This window comes from Aotus nancymaae, unplaced genomic scaffold, assembly GCF_030222135.1.
Source record: "Aotus nancymaae isolate 86718 unplaced genomic scaffold, 86718_ANA_hifiasm-v0.15.2.pri h1tg000020l, whole genome shotgun sequence".
Classification (NCBI taxonomy): domain Eukaryota; kingdom Metazoa; phylum Chordata; class Mammalia; order Primates; family Aotidae; genus Aotus; species Aotus nancymaae.
Genome location: NW_026988432.1, coordinates 52,565,999 through 52,578,885, shown reverse-complemented (window position 1 = coordinate 52,578,885; position 12,887 = coordinate 52,565,999). Strand labels below are relative to the sequence as shown.

Sequence of the window (12,887 nt, the reverse complement as noted above, 5' to 3'; positions counted from 1 at the left end):
TTTACACTGGAACTGGCTGGAATGCTACTCAGGTAGGAACTGCAACTTGCTTGTGGCCTCACAGCTAGGAAGGAGGAGAGAGGGGATTTGATCCTACGTTATCAGGCTATGAAATTATGATGAATTACTCTCCATGCAGGAGTCAAAAAATATTTGTTTGAAATTAATGTTTATGGAATTTGTTCCTTGAAAATTACATTTAGGAAGTTTCAGATTTCATCATCCACTCAAAGAAGAGAGACATTGGAAAAATGCCAGAGGCCAGGAGCCATGGCTTGTGCTTGGAATCCCAACACTTTTGGAGGCTGAGGCGGAGGGACAGCTTGAGCCCAGGAGTTCAAGACCACCCTGGGAAACATAGCAAAACTCTTTCTCTACTAAAAATACAAAAAAATTAGTCAGGTGTGGTGGCACGTGCCTGTGATCCCAGCTACTCAGGAGGATGAGGTGGGCGGATCAGTTGAGCCAGGGATGTTGAGGCCGCAATGAGCCATGATAGCACCACTTCATTCCAGTCTGGATAATATATTGAGTCCCTGTCTCAAACAAAGAAAAAAGAGGCCGGGCGTGGTGGCTCACATCTATAATCCTAGCACTTTGGGAAGGCTGAGGTGGGCGTATCACGAGGTCAGGAGTTTGAGACCAGCCTGGGCAACATGGTGAAACCTGTCTCTACTAAAAATACAAAAATTAGCCAGGCGTGGCAGGGTGCACCTGTAATCCCAGCTACTTGGGAGGCTGAGGCAGGAGAATCGCTTGAACCTGGGAGGCAGAAGTTGCAGTGAGCCCAGATCACACCATTGCACTCCAGCCTGTGTGACAGAGTAAGACTCTGTCTCAAAAAAAAAAAAAAAAAAAAAAAAGGAAAAGAAAAGAAAAAAGAAGGAAAATGAAAAGAAAAATGCCAAAGTGGGTACTTCTGCAGCGCACAGGATTTCAAGTCGCAGAATGAAGTGTGTATGAGGTGACCGTACTTCCCAGCACAGGGAAAGTTCTGGGAGTGCTCCCAGCTTCCACACTCAATTGCAAAATGGTAAGAGGTGATGTCCAGGCAGACTCTTTTGAGCCACATGACTTACATGTTTTTTAAATTTTCATCATTCTAGGTGGTCCAAGGTCATACTAGTAAGACCTAAGAGAACTTTACCCAGAATCCTAGCCTGACTGACAGCAGGGTGGCAGTGTTGACTACTACCTTCAAGGAAATCCAAGGATTTCTATAAAAGGACATGCTGCCATCTCCCTACCTGCCCCCAAATCAGATCCACCGGCACAGATAACTAAGCAAAGACATATTCCAAATATTTAATACACCATGCTTGCAAATTCTGAAAACGAAAACTTGCTCTGTATATAGAAGTGTAATGAAATTCTGTTCTTCACTGTGGAGGTATCTCTTCTTTTTGAGTTTCTATGTAAAACTATGGGGCAATACAAACGTGATGTGACAAAAGAAGAAGAGCATTTTTCTGTTTTTTTTTTTTTTTTTTTACATTGAAAAGGCACATTAAAGCCATCAGAGTGGCTCAAATTCTTGCCAGAAAAAAATGCACCTACAATTTTTCACAATTTATGATTCTTACACATTTCCATAAACACTGTTGTGCACCACTTTCATGCAAACTTTTCAATTCCTTTCTAAAGAATATGTGATTAAACATATCTGCTTAATATCATATGACAAAACCATTAATTTACCATTCCAATACATTTTCTGAGGATGCTCCAGATACTGAAGTCATTTCTGGAAAACATAGGAGAAGGCAAACTTGTTCTGAAAAAAAGAAAAGAAAAACATAAAGTTCGTTCTAATGCCACTGTCATTAGGAGGGAAAAATTGTCATCCATATGAGAGCTGCAGGCACAGAGAGACACTTCAAAAATGTGTGTCATCACAGACAGGGTGAAACAGGGCTGATCCAGGGTTGCCCCTGTTCACCGCTACCTACATTGACCCCTGAAAGATTCTGTAGCCAATCAACTAACCCTCTGTCTTCAGCATTGCTTTGATCTGAACTCAGTCCTCCCAGGCCTTGGGGTCCAGCTATTTGGACCACCTCAGAGGCCCACTATCCTTTCATGTTATGTCACATCTGACCCTGTTGGATCCATGGCACACTTACCATGTTCTGATACTTAATACATTATCATTCTCTAGCTGCTAAATGATGTAAATAAAATACCATCACAAAGTCTAGATACAGGTTTTTAAGAAATGAAATGGAAAATAAAAAATACAAAAGTATTGAAAACCTAGGCCCTGCAATATACATCAGTACTTCCCCTGAACAAAATTTAGAAACTGTAAAACAAATTGACCTCTACAGAAAGAGCATCTTCAAAGCCTCTGTAGGTATTTAAAAGTAGCCAGAGGGATGTGGCTTCCTGGGGCAGAAGGTCTGTGGCTTGGATAAGCAGCACATCACAGCCAGTCCTGATGGGCAGGGACCCACCCCATTTCCACAGATGTGAGTGGCAGCACCATCAGCAATCGGGGGTGTACAAGAGGTGCCCAGGCCAACTTTCTAGAATACTGTTATTAAAGTTTTCCAGTTGTTAGCCAGGCATGGTAGTTCATGCCTGTAATTCTAGGATTTTGGGAGGCAGAGGTAGGCAGATCACTCGAGCTCAGGAGTTTAAGACCAGCCTGGACAACATGGTGAAACCCATCTCTACTAAAAATAAAAAAATCAGTCGTGCATGGTGGTGCACGCCTGTAATCCCAGCTACTCAGCAGGCTGAGGCAGAAGAATTGTTTGAACTTGGGAGGTGGAGGTTGAAGTGAGCTGAGATCGCACCACTGCATTCCAGCCTGGGCAACAGAGTGAGACTCTGTTTCAAAAACTAATAATAATAATAAAATAAGAAGTTTTCCAGTTGCCTCCTGAAATATATCCATGTAGCTAAAATATTAAATATTTTAAAAATCATCTTCTAAAGAACCTCTAAATTAAACTAATTAATTTGGATTATAGAAGTTGGTACAATTTACACTTTTAAGTCAATACTCCATGGTAGAATTCTTCTGGTTTTTCTTTTTTAGGAATGCACACTGCTCATTTGGCAGATCTGCCATCTAACTAATCTGCTGGATAAGTGGCCACAGATGGTAATTAAATCACATTCCCCACTATCCAAGACTATCAATCTCTGTGACACAAACAATGGATGCGAGGAATAAGAATCCTGGCCATCATCTATCCTTTGCATGTATAATATAGTTTTAGAGATGTATATAAACCAAATTTTCCGTCTACTTTTTTTTTTTTTTTTGAGATGGAGATTCACACTTGTTGTCTAGGCTAGAATGCAGTGGTGTGATCTTAGCTCACTGCTACCTCTGCCTCCCGGGTTCAAGTGATTTTCCTGTTTTAGCCTCCTGAGTAGCTGGGATTACAGGTGCGTGCCACCACGCCAGGCTGCAGTGCAGTGGTGTGATCTTGGCTCACTGCAACCTCCACCTCCCAGGTTCAAGCGATTCTTCTGCCTCAGTCTCCTGAGTAGCTGGGACTACAGGCACCTGCCACAGGAAACAGGAAAATCACTCGAACCCAGGAGGCAGAGGTTGCAGTGAGCTAAGATCGCACCACTGCATTCTAGCCTGGCAGGACTACAGGCACCTGCCAAAAAATAACGCCTGGCTAATTTTTGTATCTTTTTTTTTTTTTTTGAAACAGAGTTTCGCTCTTGTTACCCAGGCTGGAGTGCAATGGCACCATCTCGGCTCACTGCAACCTCCGCCTCCTGGGTTCAGGCAATTCTCCTGCCTCAGCCTCCTGAGTAGCTGGGATTACAGGCACGTGCCACCGTGCCCAGCTAATTTTTTGTATTTTTAGTAAAGATGGGGTTTCACCATGTTGACCAGGATGGTCTCGATCTCTTGATCTCGTGATCCACCCGCCTCGGCCTCCCAAAGTGTTGGGATTACAGGCGTGAGCCACCGCGCCCGGCTAATTTTTGTATCTTTAGTAGGGATTGGGGTTTCACCATGCTGGCCAGATTGGTCTCGAACTCCTAACCTCAGGTGATTCACCCACCTAAGCCTCCCACAGTGCTAGGATTGCAGGTGTGAGCCACCGTACCCAGCCCCAGGTGCCACTTTTAAAAGAAACTAGAACATTTCACGCAGGAGGACTGATCCAAGGCGAGGCAAAGGTGTCTGGAAAATATTTCTTACAAGCAGTGCTGAGGGACGTGCAAAGCTAGGGAAACAAAAGCTGGGGGCCTGGGGAACAGTGGGCACGAGGCAGGTCTTAAAATATCGGAGAGCAGGCCCTGGGATGGCAGGAGTAATAAATCCATTCCCCCAGCTGCTATGCACCTCGGCCTGCTTCATCCTCCTTCTCCACGCACCGATTGACACAGTATAAGGTACATTCTCTTGCTGATCTATTGATGACGTCCCTCCCCCAAACATTATGTAAACTCCATGAGAACTCATGTTCTGTCTACTGCTGTAGCCCTGTTGCCTAGGACAATGGCTAGCACCAAGTGGGAGTTTTAAGTATTTGTGGAAGGAGCTTTGTAATGTATAAGACCTATTAGACATTATCTCTTTTGTAAAGAATTTGGTTTATCCTGTGCTACTGAAGAGAGAAGGGCTTTGACTGCAGGTGAATGCTTATATTAGGGTGGCTAATATAAAGACCTGTCTCACAATTAATTATAAAAATAGGAGATGAGAGAGGCTTCTTAAGGAAGGGTTTCAGACAGAGGCTGGAGATTCCACCAGTCAGGGCACAGAAAGGCACCCAGCTCGACCAAGGATACTGTTGAACATCGTGCCGGGAACAAGACAGGCTCCACAACAAAGAATTACCCACTCCCAATGGCAGCAGTGCCAGGGTTGAGAAATCCAGCCAGAGAAATACAATGAGAGCTTCATGTATAATCTCAAATTCTGCAGTAGCCACATCTTAAACTAATTTTAGTAATTTATTTTCTTTAACCCAATATATCCAAAATATTAGCATTTCAACATACAATACACACAAAAAATGGTATTTTATACTTTTTTCCATATTGTCTTCAGAATCCAGTGTGTACCCTATACTTTTGGAGCACATCTCAATTAAGCTACTAAATTAACAGTTAACATGAAATCTAGTCTTAACAAAGTTGTGTTTAATGGAAATATGGTTTCTGTTTCATTTTACAATTTAACTTATGTCAATTAAGTAAAAATCAGTTTCTCAGTCATACTAGACAGATTTCAAGTACCCAAAAGCCACACGTGGCTAGTGGCTACTGTACTGAACGGAATGGATCTCTGTGATTACATCTCAAAACAAAATGGTTGTACTGTTTCAAGAATAGGGCAGGGAGCAAAAATCTGCCCAGTTTTACGAGTCTAAAGTCAAGAACAGACAAAAAACAGTCCACAGTCTAATCATCAAAAAATGCTAAAGCTTCTGCAATGTTATTTGAAGAAGCAGAGGGAGTAGAGAAATTAAAAAAAAAAAAAACAAGTAGGAGATTCAGTTCTAAAAAAAATAATTTGTGTTGAAAAAGATGTGTTTCTATATTTAAAAATTTCATTCCCTCTGCCAGGAAAAACAGGAGAGAGAGAGAGAGAACTCCCTAATGATGTTGGATGGTGGTGTTACTCCAGGCAGAAATAAGAACAGATGAGAGCAGCAAGCAGAATTTTCAGGCTGAAAGCAGAGCTCAGTGATTCTCTTTCCATGGAGTTTATCTGAGGGTCATTATCCTGCATTCTATGCTTCCTTTTTCTCTTCATACAGAGAGAACACACCCTGTACCAGGGACTGGCAGTGATGTGCCCTGGTTCTATTTTCAACCATACAGATGACATTACAACTATCTAGACAACAGCACAATAACTGGTTTTTAAATGAAGCGTCTCACACTGGTTTTGTCTATGTGATGCGAATGGCTCCACTTGCTAGCACACCATTATTTCCCTGCTACACAGCATTGTAGACAGACCTAAAGAACCACATGAATTTAAGAAGTGTTGACTAACAAATGCTGTGCTTGAATCCCCCTTGTTCTGAAAACTTGGCAAGGTCAGGAGATCAGGATCCTCCAAAATCTTTAGATGTCATTTGGATGGCAGAAATTACATGTTATTTGGGCCGGGCACGGTGGCTCATGCCTGTAATCCCAGCATTTGGGAGGCTAAAGCGGACAGATGACTTAAGGTCAGGAGTTCTTGACCAGCCTGACCAACGTGGTGAAACCCTGTTTCTACTAAAAATACAAAAATTAGCTGGGCATGGTGGCACATGCCTGTAGTCCCAGCTACTCAAGAGGCTGAGGCAGGACAATCACATTAATCCGGGAGGCAGAGGTTGCAGTGAGCTGAGACTGCGCCACCGCACTCCACCCTGGGCAACAGAGCAAGACTCCAACTCAAAAAGAAAGAAAAGACAGAAAAGAAAGGAAGAAAAGAAAGAAAGAAGGAAAGAAAGAGAAAAGAAAGAGAAAAGAAAGAAAGGAAAGAAAGAAAAAGAAAGAAAGAAAGAAACAAACAAACAAAGAAAAAGAGAAAGAAAGAAAATTAATTATACGTTATTTGGAAGCTGAGCCTCGCAAATTCACCTAACTACACAAATCTCCTTTATCTACCTGCCAGACACCAAGCCCACCTCCTGCCTCTGCTCCATGGATTGCTAGGTTAAACATAAACACTTAACACTGTTTGCTCTCAGAGGCCCCTGAAAAGAAGAAAAAGATGACAAAACAAAGGTAGGCCAATTAAGCCTCACCTGGAATTGGCTGCCAGGTGCTTCATGCTTTCCAGGTCTGCCACCTGATTTCATGAGACACACATGCGCTCTTTTGGGTCTTGTGTATACACATGCGTATTTTTTACTGAGGTATCCTTATACTTGGCAGGAGGTGGGGGAGTATCATCTCTTTCATGGAGGATATAAAAGAACCGTGGAATGGAAACCAGAGCTACTGCGCACACTCTTGCTACCGCCCAGCTGCGTAACCTGGGGCAAATCTTCTAAGTCAAAACTACACAGCTGTACAATCCTCCTCCTTCTGGCAGCTAGATCTGCACTAAGAAAAATGCTTAGGACAATTAAAGCCTCTTGGAAATGAAGATTCAACTACTTACCTACATGTCAGTTTTAAAGAATTTTTTTAAATTATTTGCTATTTTTATAAAGTACAAACATACTAAGATAAAAACACTCATTGTCAGTGGTGATATCATCTGTCCACTAAATTATCTTCTAACTCTGTAGGAGCTCTTTGTGTATTATGGATATTTCATTCACCACCTGTGTTACAGATAACTTATTCCAAGTCTAACATTGGTCTTGTAGTTCTGTTTACAGCATAATTTGCCAAACGAAATCTACCTACTTGGGAAGGCTATATATGTTATTATCAAAATCTATATGTAAAACATAAATGAACAGCTATCATTCAGTATTTTCCCAACAGACAAGATAAAAACATTCATTATTAACAGGTATTCCAGAAAAAAAGGTAAATTTCTTAATTCACAACGTCTGGTAATCTCGACTTTAAATTTTTAGAAATTCAAGATCTATGTCAAAACCAAAACACCACATATAATTAAGACAGTCTTCTCAGGTATATACGAAGTGGTAGTAAATACAACTAAATCAGGGGTGGGGGGTAATGAGGTATGTGATTATTTTTCTAACTAAAAAAAATATGTTTTTTGGAGAGAGAGTTTCACTCTTTTTGCCCATGCTGGAGTGCAATGGTGCGCTGTCAGCTCGCTGCAACCTCCGCATCCTGGGTTCAAGCGATTCTCCTGCCTCAGCCTTCTGAGTAGCTGGGATTACAGGCATGCGCCACCATGCTTGGCTAATTTTGTATTTTTAGTAGAGATGGGGTTTCACCATGTTAGCCATGCTGGTCTCGAACTCCTGATCTCAGGTGATCCACCCTTCTCTGGCTCCCAAAGTGCTAGGATTACAGGCGTGAGCCACCGACCCCAGCCAAAAAATAATACATCATATAACAAAGGAAACAATCTACAGATAAAAGACAAGCTAGACCTCTCCTCTTGCACCCTCCAATACCAACAGTAACAGCACAGGTGCTTCTTTCCGCACCCTTCTCTTCATACAAACAAGGGTATACAGGTAGATGCATTTTTTCAAATTGACACATTACCCTATAGGTCACATTGCTTTTTTCACAAACTATCAAGGACACTCCCCTTCAAGTTGACAGACACAGGTATACCTTTCTTTCTAATACCTTTAGGCAAATGTACACGTATGTAGGTAGTACACCACGCATGCTGATTTTATTTTTAATGTAGTCTTGCCCCCTGCCACCCCACTCCCCCACCTCCACCACCACTCTACCACCGTATATAATCCGCACTAAGAAGCGGGCATCTATTCTTCTGTGCTTTTCCACATGTTCCCAAAGAGCCACATGTAGAGCACGCATGTGTGCACACACAAAGGGGCGTGCTGCCCTTAATATTCCAAACTAGGGTACTAATCATAACGCTTCTCTATGGTCTGCTTTTCAATACTGCATGCAAATTTGTTGATGGCAAATGGTATACTAATCTTAAGGCATGTATAATATTCTGTAAGAATACTATATATCAAAATACATTTTGCCATTCTCCATGAAAGGCATTCACCATTTCAATCTTTTGCCAAAAGAAACAATGCAAAAAAAATATTTCAATATATGATGTATTCTTATTTAAATCTGATGCCTTCACTTTAATGGGGCAGAGCACTGGGGTTAAGATCGCTGGGTCAAGAAGTATCTCTATTTCACATATCCATAGATGCCGCCAGACTGCTTTCGGAGAAGGTGTTAACAATTTCCTGTCTCACCAGCAGTCCATGAGCGCTCTCTTCTTCCCACCAGCAAGAGTTGGTGTTAACAAGTGTTCTTGTCCTTTCAGGTTTGGGTCTGACTGCGGTAGTAATACTTACATTGTTATTTTGGTTTTCTTTGACCACTGGTGAGTTAGAACATTTTTCATATGCTTAATGACCATTTGAATTCACAGATGGTCAATTGCCTATTTATATCATCTATAGCACTGGATTTTGTCCTTTAGTAAGAATTTTTTTTGTATATGATAGATATCAAACTTTTGTCACCTAGACTGCAAATAGTACCATTTGCAGGTTAAAAAAAACTTTTACAAACAAGTATGTCTCTTTTTAAAAACACAGATTCTGTGTTTTCTATCTTGGTGAAGGCTTCTCTCACCCTAAAGCTGTTTCTTTTCTTTTTTTTTTTTTAAACATAATGTTCCAATTCTGTAAATGATATATATTTCTCTCTCTTACATCTGTCTCTCTACATAAAGATAGCTAGGTCTCTTTAAGGGGTGTGTCCTTGTTTGCTCATTTCGGTCACTTGTGACTAAGATCCTCGTGCCCTCTGCCTTTCACAAACAGGGCCTGTGAAGTGGCCCTACTCCCTTCCTTCCAAGACAGAGGAGCTCTCTCTCCAACACTGCTCTTACCCGCAATTCCAGGAACCTTAGTAGTCTATATTTTTATTTAGCTTCATCCCAGCTTCTATCTCAGTTCAAAAGACCCTTGATCATTGATTTGTATGTTTCAGGGAAGACAGAAAAAGTTCAGGCGTTTTTTAAAAAGCAACACTTTCAGAAATGCTGTGACATCAAAATATCCTCAGGCTAGCTTTAAAGAGTTCTGGTAAGATGAAGTGGTTGAATACTAATGGCTAACATTTAGCGAGAGTTTACTCCATTTTAGACTGTGTTAATCACTTAAAGTGCATCACCTCATTTAATCCTCAAAGTAATCTTATTAAGCACTCTTATTAAATAAGGTATCCATGATAACAAATTGAATTAGTAGAATCGGATTCTTTAACTCCACAGCCCTTGCTCCTGGCTTTCAGAATTCTGAAACCTTGGTTTTTCTTAGAAAATAACACCACCAGTGTTTCATATGGCCATGGTAGAGTTCCCATGAAACAATGCATACAGAGAGTGCTTTTAAAACTCTAGGGCTCATTCATTCTGGTCTATAGACTCAATTTAATGGTACTATAATCAGCATTTTAAAAAATGAAATCAAATACATCTGGCAAAGGTAGGTATTGTTAATGAAAATTCTGTTCCAACAATACATACACACTCCATATGTGTGCATTATGTGGTCAAATATGATTTTATGTTAAATATGGAATTTGGTCAGTGATATAAAACATTCAGCCCAGTGCCTGGTATAGGTTGAAAGCCTTCAACATGAAGTAGATATTGATATTATCATTATTATTAATAATTTCAGGGAAGACTGTATCATCTTCCTGAGTTGTTAAAGATTTAAACTACTACTACTTTTTGGATGAAAAATTTACTAATTACAGTTTCAAAAGATGATCTAAAAATGGTTATTTATGAAACAATCGTCATAACTGTATTAAGGTTTTCACAGAGAAACAGGAATGAAGTTGCTTCTATTGCCCTGGAGAAAAGCAGAAAATGCAATGGTTCTCACCACTTGTGCTACTTTCCCCTAGGAAGGCTTATTTTTTTTCTTTGAGAGGAGTCTCAGTCTCACTCTGTCGCCCAGGCTGAGTCTTTAAGCAAAGACTGTGGTTAAGACATAATGAAGCAACTTGGGAGGGACTCTAACTTGGAACTGTCCCTTTCTTTTCTGTCACTTAATAATTCATTGGCATTCTTTGTTTTAATGTCGTATGACCTGAGTGAAAGTGCTGGGACAATTCTGCCCAAGTAGTATTTTTCGTTTAATTTAAAATGATGAAAAAACATACTAATAAATTCCAAACTTAATTTTACCGTACCTTAAACATTCCATTGACATGATTAGACGGTATTAAGCTCATTCCTCTCCAGATCTGAGGGTACATCCTCTCCCAACCTGTATTTGGGAGAAGACCTCAAGCATGCTCCTCCATTCAGGCTTCTCTTACGCACGCAGCTGTGGGGAACGATCTCAAACTCACCCATGGTATCAGCAATGGGGTTTTAAAAGCAACTCCAAGGTTCTAATTTAGAACAATGAAATTGACTAGTTCCATGCTAAGCTTAAATTTCGCAATTCTTCATTTTCTCTCTCTTTATTCATTCCCTCTGCTACTTTTTACATATCTGCCACTCATAGAGTGCAATCCCCTCCCCTCCAAGACTCTGAGATTAGGGATTATGTCTTATTCTCCTCTGTGGACTTCAGGGTACAGAATATTTTGCATATGACAGGTGCTCAACGTTTTAAAATAAATGATTTTACCTAATGTCTCAAGTTACGATGGAACCAAAGAAAGAAAAACGATGAAAAACTGATATGGATAAGTAAGCAGTGAGGTATGAAGAACACAACAATCATCTTCTGTCCCGCTCTGTGGCTCAGGCTGGAGTGCAGTGGCAGGATCTCAGCTCACTGCAACATCTGCCTCCTGGGTTTAAGTGATTCTCCTGCCTCAGCCTCTCGAGTAGCCGGAATTACAGGCGCCCACCATTATGCCTGGCTAATTCCTGTATTTTTAGTAGAGATAGGATTTCACCATGTTGGCCAGGCTGGTCTCAAACTCCTAACCTCAGGTAATACACCCACCTTGGCCTCCCAAAGTGCTGGGATTACAGGCGTAAACCACTGCGCCCAGCCTCTTACGCCACTTCTTAAGAGAATATTTTCAAAACCAACTTAACACACATTTTCACTTGCACTTAACAAATAAGTGTTTGTTATCAAGTATTATGTAGGAATTATAATTTTAGGTAGCAGGATATTGATTTGGATATTTAGAAAAGTGAAAAACAACTTAATTCTTACCTCTGATTCGAGATCAAAGAATGAACTAAAAATCTAGGAAAACTATTTCATGGAGAAACAGACTTCAACACATGTGTAACTACAACACTGACAATGTGTATATATACATGTATACTGTTATCTGTGTGTTTTGCACTTGTGTGTGTATAACTATTTGCAGCTATTAGATACTTATCACCTCTCTTCCTAACTATCAAATTCTCCTTGCCTCCAAATCGTTCCTTCTATCACCCAGGCTGGAATGCAGTGGCACAATCTTGGCTCACTGCAACCTCTACCTTCTGGGTTTAAGCAATTCTTGTGCCTCAGCCTCCAGAGTAAATGGCACTACAAGTGTGTGTCACGACACTGGATAATTTTTGTGTTTTTAGTAAAGACAGGGTTTTGCCATGTTACCCAGGCTGGTCTCAAACTCCTGGCCTCAAGCAATCTACCTGCCTCAGCCTCCCAAATTGCTAGGATTGCAGGCATGAGCCACTGTGCCCTGCCTACAAGTCCCAATTTAAACATAATGTAATGACACAGCTTGTATCTTTAATTTCTATCGCCCTGCTGATGTTTACTAAACACTCAAAGCAAAACAGTCTTCCAAATTAGGAAGTTATTAAACTATAAAATAAACTCAAATTCACAAAAGTAATTAGATTTTAAAATTATGTAGAGTAAATTACTGTAGTAATAAAAAGTCTTACTTCATTTTCACAAATGATGCATAATCTTGCTTGAAAAAAATCTTTACATAGTTCATCTGGGATATAGCTCACAAGCCTATACTTTAAACAATGGTTGAAAAGGAAATAATGAGCAGAAAAGCCTAACAATCTCGCTACTGGATAAATACATTCTGACTTACAAGTCATTTGAAAAGTACAAAATTCCACTGTTAGAAATTCACCATTCATCTTTCTACCCCTTCTTTGCCCTTGTTGGGGCATAAAAAACCACAGAGAAGGCAAAACATTGTCTCCATCTGAAAGGCTAAGAGTTCCCATAAACACTGTTATTCGCCTACCATCAATTTCTTGAGAACATGTAAAGTTGCTGCAGCAGATTTACTTACTTAAACTCTATTACTATTAGAGTCCAAGCTCTGTTGAATGCGCAGTGAATGGCATAGAACTT

The 12,887-nt window shown here is 40.5% G+C and overlaps 1 protein-coding gene across 3 annotated transcripts in view; it reads right to left on the bottom strand.

Moving 5' to 3' along the window:
• Positions 1–12,887, bottom strand: part of OSBPL1A (oxysterol binding protein like 1A) — a 242,792-nt gene that overhangs the window by 33,049 nt on the left and 196,856 nt on the right. For all 3 annotated transcript variants that reach the window (XM_012445007.3, XM_064379326.1, XM_021673898.2), the window contains one exon: positions 1,699–1,774. In XM_012445007.3, the coding sequence (XP_012300430.3) occupies positions 1,699–1,774 (76 nt within the window). The remainder of the gene's footprint in view (positions 1–1,698; positions 1,775–12,887) is intronic.